The 22043-nt window shown below is 41.9% G+C and overlaps 1 protein-coding gene across 1 annotated transcript in view; it reads right to left on the bottom strand.

The window, feature by feature from the left end:
* Positions 1 to 22043, bottom strand: part of LOC147733640 (lamin-B3-like) — a 315941-nt gene that overhangs the window by 78388 nt on the left and 215510 nt on the right. Inside the window, exons 7-9 of the mRNA XM_086958230.1 lie at positions 8828 to 9056; positions 7330 to 7437; positions 1606 to 1725 (exon numbers count right to left, since the gene is read on the bottom strand). Of these exons, the coding sequence (XP_086814356.1) occupies positions 1606 to 1725; positions 7330 to 7437; positions 8828 to 9056 (457 nt within the window). The remainder of the gene's footprint in view (positions 1 to 1605; positions 1726 to 7329; positions 7438 to 8827; positions 9057 to 22043) is intronic.

Raw genomic sequence — 22043 nt, 5'->3', positions numbered from 1 at the left:
CATCGTTGTACACCGCCAGTTCAAAAGGTGTGATCTCTGGGTGTACTGTGGACGGCGGCGGGTTGAAGGTAGATTTGGTTCTCAGGCCTGTGATGTTTGGGTTCTCATCGGTACATTGGTCGTCCATTGTCGATTTCTCAAAGAAGGCCTTGAGTTTTAATTTTCTGAAGAATTCTGCCAGTTCCACGTGCAGCTTAAATTTGTCAAGATTTGACGTGGGGACGAACGACATACCTTTTTCCAGCACTGTTAGTTCTTTGGGTGTCAAGGGTGTGCTTGATAGGTTAAATACCATGGATGTTGCTGGTTTGTCTGTCACTGTTTGCTTGTTCCCGGTTGGTCCTTCGCCTTCTGGCGGGTATTGGAACTCACCGGGTTTCCTTCTTCTGCCCAGTGCACCCAACAGGGTCATTCCCTTGTCGTTTCACTCCTGGAAGCATTGGCTGCTAATTCCCAGCGTAAGAACTACTACTTACGCCACATCACACTATGTACCTTTACATGTTTGTTACCCGTGTCTTAGCTACAGCATGCCTAATTAGAATGCGATTTTTTACCATAACGGTACCACAAGTACCGTTACACCTTAGCCGACTACAGTCTACCCACCTTGCACTTTATTCTCGCCAATTCACAATTGTACATGACTATGTGGTGACATGCCAAGTGACTCGTTTACCTACATGTTTTGTCTAGGTCATATATGTTATATGTCCAGGTATGCATGAGAAGGGAATCCCCCTCTCACCCCAAAATAAACACCTTAGCGAGTGTAACACAGTCTGTATTACACTACCCACTTTTTTAACTTGCACCAGCACGATTTTTAATAGGTCCTGAGGAAAGCCAGATTATTTCTAAGGCACTGGCTGAAACCTGTCGACCAACATATGGATGTAGGAGGTCGTAACTCACCGCCCAAACATCCTCAAGTCTTATTTTAACCGCTGACAGCGGACAATTATTAAAATTTAATTTACCCTCGGGTACTGGGACCCTCGCCAAGCTGTTTTAACTTTCAATTCACTAACACCTCACACTGCATTCTCAGTAATATACCAGCTCCCCTGTAATCAGGCGTTGAAGCACACCCGGGAAACATTAGGTGTTACTGGGTGGGCCCGATGATGAAGCATGCCACCAACTAGGTTGGTGGGTGAGGGCTTCATGAACACACCTACAAGGTGCCCCCTGACAAAACTAGTCCGAGTCCGAACATTAAAAGTCATATAGAGCTAGTCTTCTTTGTTTATATATATAATCCCACGGGGACTCGGACTAGCTATCTAGTCCTCTCTCTTGATACGTGTATAATTTTCACTCCCCATCAGCAATTTACCATTGGGAGGCTACACACAAGAAAAAGATCTGCCACATGGCTATTGGAGGAGTTTGGTCAGAACTCTGCATTGCAAGCGTAACATGGGGTGGCCAAAACTCCACGAACTTCGTCTGACAAGAGGAATGGATAGCCCATTCCTAATGATAATATAGGTTTATCGCTATCCCCATAGTGGTCTGTCGATACGTACCAACTATGAATTGCAGTTGATTCCTAAACAGAAGAACATTCAATACAGATACAACTGTTCGTGGTCTACTTACCTCTCCATTAGAGTCTTTAAGTATCACTATGACATTATCGCCCACTCCCCAGGACTTCTGTGCCTTCCACACCAAGTCAGATGGAGGGTTATGGCCAACACCAGCACCAGCTCCCCAAATCTGAAATACCACATTTAAAAGAACTTAAAAAGTGAAAAATATTCATTTCAATATCATTTAAACTAGCGACAGAATTACAGCATCACATTAGAGAAGCTCAATGGTTCTACTAATCCAGCTAGATGGTAACCAAGGTTATGCTTAAGCAGTACATCTGAGCTGCAAAAAAAAAAAAAAGAAAAAAAAAGCTTTTTGGTGTAAAACTACTTTCAAATATTTGTGTCTAATGTACACCATATCAACACATTGAAACGATTCTCAGTTGTCTGCCAGGAAGTGCAAAACGTGAATTCTTCATTTCCAACACTACATTTATGATGGATCGTGTGCAAATGGTGACTTCGTTGCATCCAAACAATCCTGACCGCTTATAAGTCAGTTAATCGTTAATCGTGATATTTCTGGGTTGCTATGGCCAACAGATTGCTATAAAAATTCCATAGAGGCAACAAGATATTCAGTACACTTGATTTTTGTTGTAATAAAAATGGTTCAAGTACGCTTTTAGCGATCTAAATCAGGTTTCACAGACCACCTTAACGAAAGAATTCACTTCTGGCAGTTAATCTTGCAACTAAACAATCTATAATAATACACCGGGGACCACCATAAGATAGAAAACAAACTGAATTGCTTTAATTAATGCAGAGCAAGGGCGTTTGACATTGCTTTCCCACAGTGGACTACAACCAGGCAATCAGAGTTCTACTTCTTATTATGAGGGCTCCTAGAGCGCCGCCTACAGAAACTGACAACGCAGGGGGGGGGGGGGGGGGGTGTAGCTTCTGTCCCGGAGTTAGGCCACAACTCGCTACCTTGCAGATTCTTGTTGTGCCCTGCCATCCGTCGGGGGCTGGGCAGTGAGCGCTGTCTCCGTTTGCTACCCCCATGTGGTAGGCCAACTCACCCAGTCGCGAGGCATCCCAATGTGAGTCGTTCTATTCCAGCACACCGCTCGGGTGTGCCTCCGTACCAACCATTATCCCCGTAGCTTCTCACCAATGTCTTGCTTGTTCCTTCACACTTTGACATAGCTGTTCCTTAGGTGTGGGTGGGTGGGTGGGGCGGACAAACATTTTTGCCAGTTCTGCTCCCCCTTCCAAAAGATAGGGAGCCTACCTCTGGGAGCAGTGCGTGTATCCCCCTGCAGCGCTTGGCCGCCTTGTGCATGGTTGCACCCCATTGGGGGGTTTGTATCATGCTTGGGCCCATTGGCCGGGGGGGGGCAGTGCCTCTCTGGCAGCCGCGGCCGGGGTTGTGGGCGCAGGAGCTTTTCTGCTCCTTGGCGCAAAAAACTGGTTTTGTCCAGGGCTCGGCATCAGTTATGGCGCTGCCCCTCGAGGCCCCCTGTGGGAGCGGTCTCTGCTAAAAACAGTGACCTCCACTGAGCATCTAGTTTTAGGGTGACCAGATCTTGAGAACCAAAAACCGGGACATTTTTGAAAAAGAGAATAAGGACTACAATCCACGGAATGATGCAGAATGACAGCTCTCAACATAGGATAAGAGAAGATGCATTAAGAAAATAAATAAAATGTAATTTCTACAACCAACATCATACCTAATAAATTGCTTACTTATTATACCAGCTGCTTACTAGCAGCGCTTTAGAACACCCAAAAAACTGCCTCTCACTTTTTTCAATCGACCCCCTTCTAAAAACAGAGACATGAGCCAAAATTGCCGAAATCGGCAAGGATAGCTGGGGAAAACTTGGGACTGTCTGGGCAAATACAGGATGTCTGGTCACCCAATCTAGTTTCCAAAAAGGTATAGCATTGGGCGTAAACAAACAGTAAATAAAAATTTTAAATAGATGCAGATATATTTTTTAGGGAAGTTGTAATATTAGTTCGAGAAATAGCACATCACCTTCACTCATATTTGGCACAACTTGCTGGCAAGGTAGTCAAGGGGGGAGAAGCATGAACTGCTAATACCAGTGCGGAATCACCAGGGCCGTTCAGCAACTTGGCAGTCTCCGCTTTAGAATCTTTAGAGAATAAAATTAAGCACTAGTGACAAACATTAAGTTTGCAGTAAGTGCTACAAAGAAAATATTTTTTTTTTAAAGCAGGCAACACATCAGTCCCTACCGCAGAAAAGCTAAGAAAGCATTGAATTCTTGGTTTACAGTTGGTTTTGAGGATCTATAAGAGGGTATGATTTTGATCAACGGGTACTTTATTAGTATGAAAGGTGCAGTGGGATCAGTGAAACCCAAGATGGATCATGCTTGGTTTTATGTTGAACTTGAATTGCTGGGAAACCCTCCATTCTTTCTCTATAAAACTTTTGGGTTGATTATGTGTAGACAGGCCAGAGATGAGCATTGCCTGTGATTTATAGGCATCTTCTTGCCTGCTTGGTTGGTTGAGGATCACCGCTCCCGAGGCAGTAAATTTAGTTAATACAATTGAGAGACTTTCAAAATTCTAGTGAATTGTTGTATGAAAGTGAATTATTATCAGGGGCGAATATTAGCCCACCACAAACAAAGTAATAAACCAGTTAGGCAGATGCAAATGTTTCACTATTTTAAACCGGAGGTCACCCCCTTGTTGCTATGGCACAGAGCAGACTGACAACTCATAGAAAACGTGTAAAACAGTTAGAGATGCCAATACAAAAGTACAAAAACTACAGCACAATGAAAACCCTGCTCTAATTTATAAAAATAGAATTGTCAAGTAGACCTTATGCTCTGACTTCATTTTGTCCAAATAAGACTTCATTGAGTCTTAGGCCTTTTCCAAGGTCAAATAACTTTAACCTAAACAGTGTGGTCTGTATTGACGTATTTTTTCCTAATTAGTAAATCTAGTAAATCTATTTGATGTATATGATTATTACAATACATTCCTTAAGTGAGATAAGGATCTATTTACTATTAGCAAAAGCCTCCAAAATCACCCTCAAATCCGAGAGGTCTAGCCTCAGATTATCACATCAGATGCTTTTTGAGATTTTCCGGACAAAACCTGCCAGATTGACATGCTGCCACCGTCTCCAGTCTGGTGCTGAATGCTGATAATGTGCCAAGAGAAGAAGAGCTGAGCCCAGCTGTTGTGTGTTTTCTTTCAAACCAACACTCACTTCAAGCGCTCCTGTAAACAGGTTTCTTAGTCTTCTCCCAAGAAACTTTGGATGCAAGTTATTCTACTTCATGCTTTCACAGTGCAGCACATAGAAGTAGGCGTTTGGTTACTAAATTCATCATGAATTTCTTATTATGTTGTAAACTTTCATATTATTCTCATTGTGGATCACTTGATTCAGTGCTGCATCAACCGTAGTCTGTGGTTTCTGTTCCTGTGCTAAGCAACAGAATTCGAGTGTTTAAATACTTTTTAACCATAAGGTGTCTCTTACTCAGTATAGGGATTGCATGCGATATTCTAAACACCCAATTGGAGTTTGAATTACCATTGAAACCTTTTCAGGACTGTTTATAACCTAGAAAACACAGACACCACATCTACCAGAGAGTTGAGTGGAGTTGCATGGAGTTACAACACCTGGACTTTCATGTTCAAACATTGGGTTACTGAACTGAGATAAGGCATCCGTGGGCGGTAGAGTCAGACATTCTAGAACTAATCTCGTAGACGTACAACAGAGTAACATTTAATAAACAAGATGAGACCATAAACAAAAATTCAATAGTGGAAACTAGGGATTAATTTTTAAAGATTTAAGAGAAACTCCGCCAAGAAAAATTAAAGCGCCAATCAGTAGTCAAGGTTCATGGGTGACTGGGACCCAGCTCCAAATTCAAGCTGACCACAATCTGATACATAAAGTAGGTTTGTCCTAGTAAAACATTTTACCTTAGGACTTAGTCACTGAAATGGCATCTGAAATCCTCCAGAGGGACAAGGCTGAATGTGAGGAAGTGCTCTTAAAGTTGGATAGCCATTGGATGAGGTCCCAGTAAAGACTTTGGTGGGAAAAGCTCATAGAGAGGTGTGGCTCACTGGTTAGAGGCGGCAGACCAGAGTGCAGAGAACGGCCCGGGACCAGGGTTCGATTCCCGACGCGGCAGGGTCTTGGACCAGGATCAGCGGACTGATAATTCTCGCATCGGTGCCTACTTCGACCAGGGAGCACACTCGGCAACTCTGGGCATTAGCTTGCCTCATCTCCACAACGGCCCCACACAAACGCCGGGGATGCCTGGTTTCACCTTGGAGACCCCCAGGAGGGACTATCTCACAGGGAAAGCCAGGACGGGTTCCCCAGCGGTCTATAGCGCTACGAGGCCTCCGGGTAGCAGTGCGCTTTACAAGACACAACAATTTACAATTTACAATAGCAGGAAAACTCAAAAATGTGCACCCAATTAAGTTGGCCAGATACTTTCCATGCCTTAACCTGGTCAAGGTTTCTACATTTGGACTTAGTATTTTTTTAAGCACTCAGAACTATCCTGCAGGAAAAAGGCAACAGGGAGTATCGGACAAGGAGTTCCATCTGGATAAGTGGCTGCTAAAACAGATTTGCTGCTGCATCAAAATTCCAAGTGGGAGAAACCCAACTCTTCTGTTCAGCAAAGGCATGCCTTGGGCACATCTGCTTAGGTAGTTGGTCATTGTGCTCTCTGCGCACGTTTATAAGAAAAGTCCAGTTAGACACAACCAAGGTCCCAGGACCTCAGGACAGCACTTCGGGTCAAGATTCACTCCAGCAGAGGCACCAGCAGGGTTCAGTTCACTTCTAGTAGCAAATGTTCAGGCGGGCACTATAGGACAAAGGCCTTTTGCCACCTGTTGAGTCCTTGTAACCACACAGGTCAGCCAACTGACTGGTGGAGCCCAGCTTGTTGCCCTGAGTACAAGTGTTTGCAGGTCCTGTCCCTCAGGTCTCGTCGCTGGAAAAACAAGACGACTGCACCTCACAAGTGACGTTTAACTTTCATTCTATTGGGTTTACTTAGTATACCATTTACTATGGCCTTATCTAAGAGTAAAGAAAGTTAATCTGGGATTAGCTAATGTTTTAGAGGTCTGAGCACATACAGTGGGCACTTAATAGCAGAGTGTCCAGAGTTTAAAAAACAGCAATAAAATTCAGCAAAAAAATATGGGCGACAACGGAAATGTGGCATTTTCTCACAGTAGTCATTTTACGTGGGATAAAAAAGAACCCAGTTTCTTTGATTTACAGATTCTCAGATAAACACTTTTGATGATCCATACACATGATCCCAGGTCAAACGAGTTCACTAGGCGACATTAGAGTTCTTGTCCTGTGGTCAAAGAGGGACCACCTTCCCCCGTCCCCTTGTCCTCACAAATCTTGGGATCAAATGTTGTGATCAAGTTATGCTCAAAAGCAGTCATTGCCTTTACACAATTGCCAAGCAAGGTCTGCCCATCATGAAGTTTAAAAAAAATACACCTTGTTTTATGAGGTCACATTTTTCTTCTCTGCAGGCTTACTTTAGGACCACGGATCACCTATTATCTGGTGGTCAAAAGGTGGGAGGAAAAGAAAAGTGCAATTCTTGAGCTGTCTGACTTTTAGAGGTATTTCCAGCTGCATCCAAAGGCCCCTTTAAATGGCATTTAAAAAAAAAATATGGGATAATTTTACTTTACTCACAGACACAGTTTGTCCTGCCTTTAGTAAGAATCGAGAAGGAAATTTGTATGTTAATTCAGATATGTTTCCGAGTTGCCTTTTAAGTATCCATCCATTCATAGATTGATCCTGCAATGCAACATAAAATAAAAAAACATTACTTGGAGATACAAATGCTTACTCTTGTGTTTGCAGATATCACTTAAGACCTTTCAAGTATTTTCATACATACTATTTCGAAATACCTGAAAAATTAAATGGTTTATTCCAGGGCAGCAAAATTAAATCTGGGCACCTAAAATGTATTTTTGGACGATCATAAAAGAATACATATAGTGCAGTACATCATAAAAAAACGAAAACCATAATTAATTTAATTAAAACAGTAGAAACAATCTATGACAAACAAATATATTACTAATTCATGCATTTAACCATATTACAGGATTTACAGATCTTCCATTTCTTAATCGCAGCTTGAATGAATGATACAATCAATGCGGTAATAAATGGTGAGAAATGCATTTTAAAAAACATATCAGAGCCAAGTGACACGAGCTCAGATTTGCTGCACAGAGAACTGGTAGTATCTTTTCCTAGGGCATTGATAAGATTTTCAGAATAATATAAATTGTAGAATGCTTTGGGTTGTATAAACCAGTTTTCTGGATATGGTACATTAATAAACACATTCTGACTCAAGCTATAAGAATATTTATTGAATAGTTTTTAAAAAAAAATCGGCAATAACACAATTAAAACAATCCTATAAAACGTTTGCTGATCTCCCATACAAAAGTCTCACCTGTAATAAGTTACTGCAATTCAGAAGATTGATTGCTGGGGCAAGTAGCCTAACTGGACACGGTCAAGCTTAACTAGAAAAAACAGTTCTGGCTCTCCCCCTTCCATTTGGCCTCTATTGTCCCAACATTTATCAACAACAAACTAGGCCACTAGCCCCACTCTAGAATACGTTGGCCAGAGCCCAGCAGATCTGTGGTACAATACTTCACGAATGCCTAAATAAAAGTTTGAGTCTTCTCCACCCTCTGAAAATATCTTTATCTCTGCCGCCTCATTGCTAAGTCAACTTCAGACAGGCGTCAATATAAGTAATTTTCTGTATCATCAATTGAGGCATCAGCTTGGCATGCATAGAAGGGACTTAGTTCACAATTTATACTTTAGCATTATGGAGAAGCTTTCCAGCCATGTGCCGTCCATAATGAAACTATACCACAGACCTTCAAAACGTGGGGCTAGGCCTCTTCATCCAAGAACAGCATAGTTCTCTATTAAAAAGGAAGAGATGGCCAACATTCCCTGAAAGTGCGTGACAGGCCAGAGCAAAGATAAGGGATTTCTAACTTCTACAGCTATGTAATTAAGTTGTGAGCACATTTTCGTGGGTGTGACTTCAATAAGCCTCGTTAATATCAAAAATATATATAACAGCAGCCAAATGCTGCATAGTAAATAAACTAGATGCCAATGTATTATAGAATTAAAAGTTTACCTCAAGAGAGTTGTTTTTAATACTAATAAACTTTCCGTCCGTGTCAACTTCTTCTATAGATACATTTCCTGTAAAAGAGGCATGCTGCACAAATTTCAAGTGGCCCCGCACATCTCCCAGTTCGCCCTCATTTAGCTTCCTTTTTTTCCCACGCAGTCCATAACTTCCATGGCTAGTGCTTGCTCGCGAAGTAGGGCTCCTTCCAGATGGACTTGGCGTCAAATTCATTCTAAAATAAAATAAACATTATGAAGGTTGCATCAATGTATATGAAGGATAATCTAAAAAAAAAAAACGGAAAAAGGGACAAGTTTACAAAATTCTTTTGTTCAAAAACTTCAAATTTTACACTATGCATGACAAAGCTGTGCGTGATAATGCCAGAGAGAACATTATAGTTTTGGTATTACTAAGTAGCAAACAACAATTATATGCTGCCATGTCAACCTGGCCCTGTCTGAACACTTAGCCCGGTCCAATGCCCTCGATCCCCACACAGAATGGCTTCCGTGCTGGCCACAGCACGGAGACCGCCCTTCTTGTGATGGTGGAACATCTCCGTGCAAGGTTGGATGCTGGTCAGACGGCGGCGCTGATTTTGTTAGACCTCAGCGCCGCCTTCGATACTGTATCGCACAGCATCCTCCTTCAGCGGCTCGTGGAGATTGGTATCGGTGGCCAGGCGCTGCAATGGTTCCGCTCCTTCCTAGACAACCGCTCCTTCTGTGTTGCCATCCCTCCCTTCAAGTCCAGGTTCCAGCCTCTGGCCATGGGGGTTCCGCAGGGGTCCTCGCTGAGTCCCACGTTGTTCAACCTCTACGTGAGACCGCTGGCTGATGACGCAAGGCAGTGGGGCCTAACCATGGTCTCATATGCCGACGACACACAGCTGGCGGTTACTCTCAGCGGGGATGCGGAACAGGATGCCCCCAGGTTTCAGTCTGGACTGAAGGCGGTGGCCAGCTGGTTGACAGGTAACTGTCTCCAGCTCAATGCCACAAAAACAGAGGTTATGGTTGTCAGGAAGGGAGTGGAGCTTTGGGGCGATCAGTGGTGGCCTTCGGAGTTGGGCCCCACTCCGACCCCGGTGCCGGAGGTGAAGAATCTAGGGGTCTGGTTAGACGCTGGTCTCACTTTTATAGGGCACACCAAGAAAATCGCAGCCTGTTGCTTTGGACTCTTAAGAGGTTTAAGGCCGGTGCTTAAGTTCTTCGATGCCCCTACCAGACAGCTTGTGGTCCAGGCAACCATCATCTCTCGTCTGGACTACGCCAGCTCTTTGCTGGCTGGGGCGAACCAGGCTGAGTTAACCCGTCTGCAGCGGGTGCAGAACGCCGCGGCGAGAGCCATTGTTGGACTACCTAAGTTCTGCCCGGTGTCTCATGTCCTCCGCTCCCTGCACTGGCTCCCGGTCAGGAAGCGTATTCTTTTCAAGGTTTTGTGTCTGAACTTCAAAATCTTAAGAGGCATAGGCCCTGAGATTCTGGCCAACTCTATTTCTTTTTATGTCCCTACCCGCAATCTTCGATCTCAAGGTCAGGCCCTTGCTGTTGTCCCCAGATTTAGGCTCAGCAGGATGGGGGGCCGCTCCTTTAGGGTGAGAGCCGCGTTAATCTGGAACACCCTCCCAGTTGAAATTCGGCTACTTGAGGACTTGCTGTCTTTCCGTAGAGCCATAAAGACCTTCCTGTTCTAGCCTCCTGTTTTTAGTCTGTTCTTGCACTTTTCTGTGGCATTATCTCCTTGTTGTGTTATGTTTGCTCCGTGTCTCTGCGCCAGGATGCTCCTTCGCTGGAGTCGCTGTGCGCATAATAAATTGTTATAACATAATATAACATAACAGTTTGAAGTTGTTCAGAGTAAAACAGCATGGATGCAAAAGAAAGTAGAGTCGGAGATATGAATAGCCATGTAAAGTGCCCCCTGCTATCTACTAGCAACAATTAGGATATTAAACATGGCAACTGACCATAGAAAAGGTGAGACTCGGGATAATTATAGAGCAATAACCTTAGATTGGCAAATGCTGTACATTAGAGGGGTCCAGCACCCATGTCAGACTCAAGATGTCCACTGAAAATCTACGCACCCTTGTCAGACTCAAGATGTCCACTGAAAATCTACTTATCTACGTGAAATACACTTTGGAACTTTATTTGCACATTCATGGATTATCCCGAAAATTTAGTATGGCACCGGCCCAGACTGCTTTTGCTGTACACCCCTGCTGGGCAGAACTTTTGCAACCTTGGGTAAACTCTATTCAGATCTAAACACACATTCTCTGTAAACAACATTGTGTGCAGGTTTCGCAAATCAAATATAAAATAGCAGGAAATGGAGACAAAATGTTGTGAACAAACGGTAAAGGTATATACAATGAGGACTAAGTAGTTGGTGAACCCTTGTGCTGTTAATTAGGCTGCACACAAATGGTTTCAATCCATTACGAATAAGAAAGACATTCGATAAAGACCATAAAGAACGTATCAGGATGGTACTTACCAGAAGGATGCCTGATCATTTGAAATATTCTGCATAATCACAATTGAGCATTACTACCCGCACCAGCAGGCAATAACAGCTGTTAATTACCCTCCAACTACTAAGGGCCTGAGCTGCAGGGCAACACCCAAAACGATGGGAGGGAAATGAACAGCCGTTATTGCCTTGTGTTGGAAGGCAATAAAGGATACATATTACCCCACCTGCTCTCCCCTAGAGGTGACTTTAACTCATCGTGTTTTTGGGGAAGAAATGGTAGCAGAACATCTCTGGCTTCCTTTCCTCATAAGCAGTCTTATGTTGGCCAACCCCACCCCTTGAGGTCCTTCACAAAAGGGGAGCCCTCCCTGCCTGGGACTGTAGCTGTACCGCACAAAGTCTGCTTTCGGATTGCTCAGCCAGCTCCCAACCTTCTTTTCCGGGTGTTAATCACAAGCCTCAATTGTGTTAAGAAACCATGGAGGCAGTGTTGAGAGTCTCTTATTATAAAAAATATTAAATAAAATAAAAAAGTGTAAAAAACAGACACGTTCTTGTCTCACCATGCTAGGAGGAATCCCACATTCCTACATGCATGCTAGGTTTGAAAGTAGATGGGAGCTATGGCGAGAGAGGCCGCTGTCTTGATGTGAACTGTTGCTGAGAGCCAATAATGCGAAAACAAAAATTGTGAACTGTCAGTCACTCAAAAAGAGTTCATTATAAAAAGCATAACCAAAACCAGTTAATTTACATGTTGCATTATATCAGGCAATAGCAAACTCCACTAATATACATCCACTAATATACAACTGTACTTTAAAAATAACCTAATCGTATCGTTGTCTGCTTAAAAGCCACAGACCGAGATCGAATTATCAGAGGTACTCGGGGTACGTAATGTACCTCCAGCCTTACAAAAGTCCACAATTAAATGGCAAATAAAAGTATTCTGTCTGAACCTTGTGTAGTTTAAACTCAATACAAAAATCGTACAATATATAATATTCATAGAATTTTTAAAACTTATGAAACGCAAGTCTGTTTTCAAAGATTTCATCCAAAGTATAAAGCAATCAGGACATTATTTTGCCAATGGTGATGGGGGAGGGGAGGTGAACACTAATTTCTTAAGAAATTAAATGAGATTCTGGTCAGGCTACATCTATCTCTACGCCCTTTACGGTCTAAAACATATGCCCTAACACATGCAGATCTCAACACCTCAAGAGACTTAATCTCAGCTGATTAATGATCAGAGAAGGATTCTTTTCCCGTAGAGGTTTCAGTTAGATTCAAATTCATAATAGTGAAACATGGAAAGCTGTTTTTTTTAATATATTTTAATGCAATCTAACCAGGGAATAGTAGCAAAATGACCAAAGGAAAGAATATCTAACAACATTTTCTATGCAACAGTTCACTGGAATTGTAGCCTCTTAGTAACACCTCTAAGCAGTGAAACTAATTTCATAATGCACTCCTGACTCATTAAAAAGCATTCCTTATGCACTACATTAATTGAGGCAACTGGTGAGTAGCCAAAAAGGTGCATTAGACGTCTTCTTTCGTACATTGGCAGATGGCTTCAAACTAAATAACCCTAAATACTAGTAACATCAATTGCCACTTACAGATTTAGCCTTGGGATTTTCTTTTATTATTTGCTGAAAACATTTTGTGCACAAACACTAGGAAATGAACCATAGGGAGACCTATTGGCTTAGTCTATGTTTTTTAAGAGGACTTTTATTTTGTCACATTTGCCAGTGCTTTAAAGCCAGAGGTCATAAGTCAGGCTAAATCTTCCGGCAAAATGCTGCTCATGGGATTGGTGTTTACTTTTATTTCTCTAACTGCCAAGTGAGAGGAGTTTTTATAAGTGAAGTATGCCACAATCTTGCTTGAGTAGAGAAGTGTTAAAAGAAAGGCTGTAGGAAGTCGCTGTTGTATGCATTCAGCAATTAGTAAAGAAAAGGAAGCACTATTTTTGTAATTCTGAAGACGTGCATTGAAAGCAGAGACTTTATTAGGACCAAAGCAAATCAAGACACTTTACTTGGTGATGCACAAATGATAAATATTCATAAAAATCGGATTTCTACACATCATTTGAGTGATATATGCTATATAGCTTTAATCAATAAAACTGTATGGCTTTGAAAAGTTAGTGCCCATTTCAATGCAAAATCTGATGCCCATAAATGACAATGCGCTACCGCACGAGGCTTTAGTTAGTTTAAAAATAAATCACCCCTCATGTTAATTGAAGGCATGCGGATCGTGAAACTTCGTCATACTAAAAAGCACTGGCGGCTCCTCCATTAAGGCATCGGAGCATTGCCACACTAATTAAATGCCCCAGATGAAAAATAAAATGAGAACATTCTTTTTTTTCCCCATTAACTCTGCAAACCCGCGTCCTGAGCAGAATGTTAGGATGGGGTGGGTCGCTGTTGAGTGGCATCAGAGGAGTGCTGGCCAGGGGACTTTAAGCTTAAAGCGTGAGTCTCTTTAGACAGCTGTTTTGCGAGACATGCACATTCTAAGCCTTCCAGCCCAGCTATCTAGTACATCCGGGTTGAGCGCAAGCACAGACTTCCAGCACCCTGTTTAGCACGGAGAGAGCCCGCTCCATCCCATCCTGGCGCTTCTCTTGTGCTGATTAACAGCATGAGAGCAGCAACAGGATTGCATAAGGGAGTTGGCTGGGCCCACGCAGGAGGAGAGAAGAACACTGGACTGGAGCGAGGACCTGCAGCAAGGTGACTTATTTCCATTCTTTTTCTCTATTGTATGTATGCCCTAAATTGATGACATGCATTACACTATTGATTTAAAGTTAAACACGTTAACTATAAAATCATACTGTAATGCATGTCGGCATGAATTTGGTGAATGTCGTTTTGCCCACATATGCACCCACCACCCATTTGCCCACACCATCACTATGCATATCTGGCAGCCACCACTGGTGGACATAGTCACACGTGACTTTGCAAATCCAATTTTTCTAAATCAATAGTGATAAACCGTAAGCCATCTCTATAACTAAATGTCAATACATAACAGTTGTCAAAGTAAATTGTTCACTCCATCGAAAGCTATGGGGGATCAGGAGCTAGGCACCCTTTGCAGGAGGGACCCTTGCAGTTAAGGTCGATGGGATGGGGGGGAATTCAACAAACGGCGCGGAGGGCAAAAAATGAAAAATTGAATTTCCCTCATCGAAGTCTGTTGAATACTCCAATCCCCCCCCCCCCACACACACTATCCCGCACCTACCTGCACAGGCCACGCCTGACCCTTTAGACCACTGTAGAGAGAGGTTGGGCATGGACTAGGTAGCCACCCATGTCAAAATTTGACTTTAAAACTTAAAAAATTGTAGATGTGGAAAATATTTAGCAAGGCAGACTAAGCTGCAGCTTGTCAGAACCTTTTTAATGATCTTGCAGTAGTCCAGCGCATAGTACTGAAAACCTCAGATGACAGCAGTTAGCTGTGTCCAGAGAGAACACATCTTTCATCGAAGCATGGCAACTTGTCCATATCCCACAAATCAGAAAAAGATCCAGCATTAGAAAAAAAAAAAGAAAAAAAAACTTATGTAACTGCTTTCCTGCGCTCTTTACACACGTATACTACTCTTCAACAGTGCTCATCAATAAAAGCCTTCATAACATACCATGTGTGAAATTATATATATATATATATATATATATATATATATATATATATATATATATATATTTTTTTTTTTTTTCACTGAAAACACCATAGGTTTCACACCAGTTATAGTTAGCTGGAAATTTTACTGACATAAAACCATTGAAATTCCCACGTTATAGTTAGTTGGACTCACTATAACTTGCGCGCCTGCAATGCACTGCTGATGACGTCACATATTACATCACTCATGACATGGTCAGTGACATCACTCATGACATCACTGATGACACCATCCAGGGAATGTGTGTCTTTCTGAAAAATAAATGTGTTTTATATTTTAGTTTCTATTTTTGAACATGTGTTTCAAGGGTTACATTACACTGAAAGGAGGTCTGTCACTCGGTCACAAGGATGGTGTCACTGTTTTTTTAATTCTCTTTTGTTGTTTTATATTTTTTAGTATTAGTATGAGTGTCTGTATGGTTTGGTGGGGGTATTACTTAGCACATAGATGCATCAATGACTGACTCACTGTTTGTATGTGTTTTGAAGACAGCATATGTGCAGGACTGTATGGGTGGATGAGTGTGTATATGTGTGTGTTAGTAAGTGAATGACTGTCTCACTAGTGTCTTTATCAGTAACAACATATGTTTTAATCTAGTATATGCGAGTATTGATGTATATACGTGAGTATATGTGAGAGTGAGAGATTGTAAGAGTTCCTGTTTAAATAAGTATGTGTTTCTATAAGTGATTGTTTAAGATAGTAAGTATGTGTAAGTTTCCTTAGAAGTAAGGTGGTAGTGTGTGTATAGTTGTATATGCAAATAAATGGATGTTCAATAGTTTATTTGCATGTGTGAGTATGTGTGTGAGTAACTTTTAGATGACTGTGGGTCTGTAACAGGATGTATAGGTGTATCACTACATATGATGAGTGAGTATATGTATTAGTGACTATATAGAACTGTTGGTGAATGAGTGGATGTGTATATAGATGGTGGAATTACTGAATTGGTTGTTGTAACTGGTATGGGTATCTCCATTTTTTTGAAAATTTTAGTTTCTATTTTTGAATATGTGTTTCAAGGGTTACATTACACTGAAAGGAGGTCTGCCAGTCTGTCACAAGGATGATGTCATCAGTTATGTCATGAGTGATGTCACTGACCATGTCATGAGTGATGTCACTGACCATGTCATGAGTGATGTAATATGTGACGTCATCAGCAGTGTATTGCAGGCGCGCAAGTTATAGTGAGTCCAACTAACTGTAACGTGGGAATTTCAATGGTTTTATGTCAGTAAAATTTCCAGCTAACTATAACTGGTGTGAAACCTATGGTTTTTTCAGTGAATTTCATAGGTTTTTTAAATGCTAATTCCTTACTATATCGAGTTTGTAACCTACGATTTTTTTTAATTTGCTGTTTTGTGCGAGTATTAAATAGTATTATTTTTTTAATAATAATATTTTTAAATTTATTTATTTTTTAATCATTTTTTCCTGGGGCGCTCTGGGTGCGCGCACCGGTAAGCTCTCCGGAAAGCGCACCCAGAGCGCTACTTGCGTTCGTGTAAAAAAATATGAATGAAAAGTAAATAATAACGCAAGATATTTAGTACCATACATATAAAAGCAGTTTTTTTGAATAAGGGAATGAAAATAATTTTGCATTTCCGTGAAACTATCAAAATGTCACCTAGGCGCGCCGCGTAAGCCCCCGGAAGTGCCTACGTTCGCGCCCCGGAAGCGCCTATGTTTGCGCCGCGTATGCGCCCCCGAAGTGCCTACGTTCGCGCCGCGTAAGCGCCCCCGAAAGCGCTTCGGTGCGTGCAGCGTCAGCGCGTCAATTCATGTGACCTTAAAGTAACACTTTTTATTGGTTGCTAACAGTTTTTTTTACAAAGAATGAAATCCCCACCCATTTCCTTCACTTCTTCTTTCACTTTTGTGACTGAAAGACCTGCCTTTTTGCTCTCGGTTCTTTGTAGGATATCTTGGATAATCATGGCTGCCAGACCATCCAGCAGTGAAGATGACTCCAATGATTTCATTGATGAAGAGCCTCCTCAGCCGAAGGTCAAAGAGCATTTTATCTGGAAAAATGTTTCCTTACCTGATGACCAGAAGAAGGTCAATGCTCCAAAAGTGGAGTGCAGGATCTGTCACACAGTCCTGTCACGGGGTGACCCCACTAAAATATTCTTTTGGGAACTCCACAATGCTTCGCCATGTGGAGAGGAGGCACCCCCAGAATTTTACCTGGGAAAGTGTCAGGGCTCTGGCACAAGAGGTTCCCAGTGATGGGGCCTATATTCTTAAAAAAATGAAAAAGAGTAAGTGAAGTGGAGTGCATTGATAATAAAAAGGAAAATGAGTAAGAAAGAACAGAAAGGTATGAGAGGAGTAAGGAAGTAAAGTAGGGGGACTGAAAGAAGGTGAGTGTTGGGAAGGAAAGTAAGGAGAAGGAGAATGAACATGGGGAATGTGGATATTCAAAGAAAATGTTGAAAAGGAACGAGGGTGTGGAAGGGTAAGAAAAGATACATTGCTGGAGTTGCATCATTTTTGTGACACTCCAGCAATGCATCACTTTTGCGCTTACAGATAAGTCTGAAATACTGACGTATCTAAGTACTTGCGACATAATAAGTCATATTTAATATGACGCATGACTAGAAGACTGAAGGCCTCATTTATGAGGCCATGCGTCACTTTTACGCCACCGGTACGTCACTTTTTGGGACGCATCGGCAGCGTAAAACATGCACCTTATTGAATCATATTTACAAAGTGACGCATCTAGGTAGATGCGTCACTTTGTAAGCCCCTGCGCCACATTATACCTACCTCAGGTGTAATGTATGCAAAAGGGACGTATTGAGGCAAGAAAGGGTCGTAGAGGTGACGCAGTGAAATCTAGGAGATATCACTGCATCACTTTTATGACGCTGTTGCGTCCAAATCTTACGCCTGTTTCACAGCAGGCGTAAGACTGATGCAAGCCCTTTCACATGGGGCCTGGCCCCATGTGAAAGGATGCATTGCTGGAGTTGCATCATTTTTGTGACACACTTCAGCAATGCATCACTTTTGCGCTTACAGATACGTCTGAAATACTGACGTATCTGTAAGTACTTGCGACATAATACGTCATATATTTAATATGACGCATGACTAGAAGACTGAAGGCCTCATTTATGAGGCCATGCGACACTTTTACGCCACTGGTACGTCACTTTTTGTGACGCATCGGCAACGTAAAACATGCACCTTATTGAGTCATATTTACAAAGTGACGCATCTAGGTAGATGCGTCACTTTGTAAGCCCCTGCGCCACATTATACCTATGTCAGGTGTAATGTATGCAAAAGGGACGTATTGATGCAAGAAAGGGTCGTAGAGGTGATGCAGTGAAATCTATGAGATATCACTGCGTCACTTTTATGACGCTGTTGAGTCCAAATCTTACGCCTGTTTCACAGCAGGCGTAAGACTGATGCAGGCCCTTTCACATGGGCCTGGCCCCATGTGAAAGGATGCATTGCTGGAGTTGCATCTTTTTTGTGACACTTCAGCAATGCATCACTTTTGCGCTTACAGATACGTCTGAAATACTGACGTATCTGTAAGTACTTGCGACATAATACGTCATATATTTAATATGACGCATGACTAGAAGACTGAAGGCCTCATTTAAGAGGCCATGCAACACTTTTACGCCACTGGTACGTCACTTTTTGTGACGCATCGGAAACGTGAAACATGCACCTTATTCAGTCATATTTACAAAGTGACGCATCTAGGTAGATGCACTTTGTAAGCCCCTGCGCCACATTATACCTACGTCAGGTGTAATGTATGCAAAAGGGACGTATTGACGCAAGAAAGCGTCGTAGAGGTGACGCAGTGAATGAACTGGGTTTTCCCCATGCTACGCTCCCCGGTACGCTCTCCGGTGCGCGTACCGGGCGCTCCCCCCGCAAAAATAGTCACAAAAAACAATTGCCCCACGTGGCCCTTTTATGGCCCCCACATCAAACCTAGGGGGTCAGGGGGGTCTACCCTGCCCCCTTTTGGTAATTTCCCCCTTTGTTTTTGCCACCTCTTGTGTCTCAATCCTACCAAGACACAAGATGGCGGCCGCTCCGGACTGTTTGGAATGTTTACAGACACCCGAGAGCCAATCAGCTTTCCGCGCGCAAGTCGCGTAGCGGGCCCAGAGCGCTCCCCGGTGCACGTACCGGGGCACTGCCATAGATATATATACTTTTTTTAACCTAAATTTCTCAAAAACCACTGGAGCACATATCTTGAGACATAGCAAAGGCACATCGGGCTACCAGTCCCTACAATTTTGCCAAGTTTGGTGGAAATCCATTCAGCCGTTCGGGCTAAAAGTGAGGTCGACCGCCCTATGGAAATAAACATGGGGAAAACACGTTTTGGGACCCCCCTTTTATCTTGGCCCCCGCTTGACGAATCCCCGCCACATTGTCAAGGAAGGACCGGAGCTCCGCGAGGCAAATTTGAGGAAACTTTCAGGCAGATTCGTCAACCGGCGCCTAACTTATTCACAATAGAATTTTCAGATTTTGCATTGAAAAAAATCCTAACTATAACTACCTACTGGCGACCGCCAGTAGGTAATATATATATGTTGGGTCACTGAATAAAATACTGCCCACTTGAAAACCTCGAAGGTCTGTGTCTCTTTCCTCGCCTGACTGCCATTGGGAGAACTCAGGAAGTGGTTTGAGGGTTTCCAGATTATATATATATATATATATATATATATATATATATATATATATATATATATATATACATATATACATATACACACACACATATACATATACACACATATATATACACACACATATATATATATATATACACACACACACATATATACACATATACATATACACTTACACATACACATACACATACACATACACATATATATATATATACACACACACTTCATTCACTGGAAACAAAAATGGACAGTGACGTTAGTTAGGCTCAGATTTCACTCGTACAAAACCAGTGAAATTCAGCAGTTCAATTTAGCTGAGCTAACTATAACTTACCCCCCCATAATGTATTGCTTACGACCTCACATACTACACCACTCATGACATGGTCAGTGACATCACAGATTACATCATCCAGTGAGAGTTCACTAAAATATTAGGAGTGGTAAACATATATACCAAGGTACTACAAAAATTAAAATAGTATACTTTCTGTACTAAAAAGGAGTGATCTTATATCTAACATTATGTGAGTGGTTGTGTGACTGGGTGTATCTGTGTGAGAGTGACTGTATGGGGGTTTAAGTAGGTGTGTAAGTGGCTGTGTGAATGACTGTATTGGTGAGTGAGCGGGTGTGTGTGTGTGCGCCAGATGCATTTGCTGAGTATTGCAAGTCAAATAATTTGAAAATAAATATGGCTAAGACTAAAGTAATGGTCTTCTCAAAAGGGAGAGTACAGTAGAAAAGGTCTAAGTGTTGGCTAAATGGCGTCACAGTAGAAGAGGTAAAGGAATGTGGTTATCTTGGACTTCTTTTTAGACATACTCTTTATTTTATGCTACATACTGACATTCAGGAGGGGTGGGTTAAGGCCAATGTATGTGCTTTATATAGGATTCAAAAATCCATTGAAGTACTTAGAGACCTACAATGCTACAATTGTTAGTCTACTCTTGTACAGGGGTGAGGTGTTGCCCGGTAATTATGTGAGAAGGGTGCACATCATTTAAATTAATGTCTGGAAGAAATAGCTGGACCTACCTAGAGGAACCGTAAACAGTGTCCTGAGTCTAGAATGGAGTCTCACTAGTTTACTATTTAAGTACCAACAATAACTTCTTAACTACTGGCTTGGTCTTTTTTGAGTCTACGAGGGTTTTAAAGCAAATCATAAAATCTTGCCTGCAGTTGCTGATAAGTGGGCGGCTAACTACATGATAATAAGGCATTCCTAGACGTTGCAGTAGGGGCTGAACTTCAAGGGTGGTCTGCTGCGCATCAGAAACAAAAAATAAATCTTTTAGTAAAAGAGGGCTCCAGGAGGAGTCACTTAGAAGATGTGTTTAAGAGAGATAACGTGTAATTTAGTATGGGGGCATATTTATCCTTACCGGAGGGATATAAAAATCGCTTGTATAAGGAGGTGGCCTTGAAGCTTAGGCTGGGGCAGGTACCAGCTTTCATACAATGAAGCTGGCCAGAGAGATCGAGTCAGACATAGTTAAGTGCCTATTCTGCCAATGCATACCATTAAACTTTTTGCACTTACTCATAACCTGCTCTTGTGTTGTTGTTAGCAGAAGAAAATGGGTGTTACCGGCCTTTAGAATGACACTGGTCCGTCAAATAAAGGATTTATTGCTACTAATCATAAAATGTGATGATATATCCTTGTGTTACACGGTAGGGAAATTCTTGTGCATTGTTTACAATCAGTTTGCTAAGGGAAGTGGTCAATTGGATTAACAATATGGCCAGAGTATACCATGGTCGTTTTTCGATATTCTTACCCTTAACAATAGAGAGGGTATTATGTATTAAGTCAATACTTGCCTTGCCCAATAGTACCCGGTGTAATAGTAAATATATTTTGCACTACTGTGGTTCTATTTTGCACGTAAGAAACTGTATTATGCACAATAATGATTGGTTATCATGTGTGGACAAGCCCAATGCCTGTCTTGACTAAGTGCTCACGGTATACAAACAATTGTAGAATAAAACATTTATTTTGTATTACAGTTGCCTCACTTTAGCACAAAAGAGATTGCTCTTTGCTCATTGTAAATTGTTTAACCAATGGCTATCTTGCCTAACAGAGCATGGGATAAAAATAATTGTGCCTGCAATACTACTGCTCCACTTTGCACGCAATACATTGCCGTTTGCACATAGATAATGTTTACCCCATTTGGAAAAAAGATCAATTACATACTTTTCTGATAATGGGTCTAAGGCAGTGTGCCATATCTTGGATGGGAAGCAGTAGTGATTTTAAAGTTTTAAA

This window comes from Lissotriton vulgaris, chromosome 2_1 (genome assembly GCF_964263255.1).
Source record: "Lissotriton vulgaris chromosome 2_1, aLisVul1.2, whole genome shotgun sequence".
NCBI lineage: Eukaryota > Metazoa > Chordata > Amphibia > Caudata > Salamandridae > Lissotriton > Lissotriton vulgaris.
The sequence above is the reverse complement of the archived record's forward strand: the minus strand, read 5'-3'. Positions and strand labels throughout refer to the sequence as shown.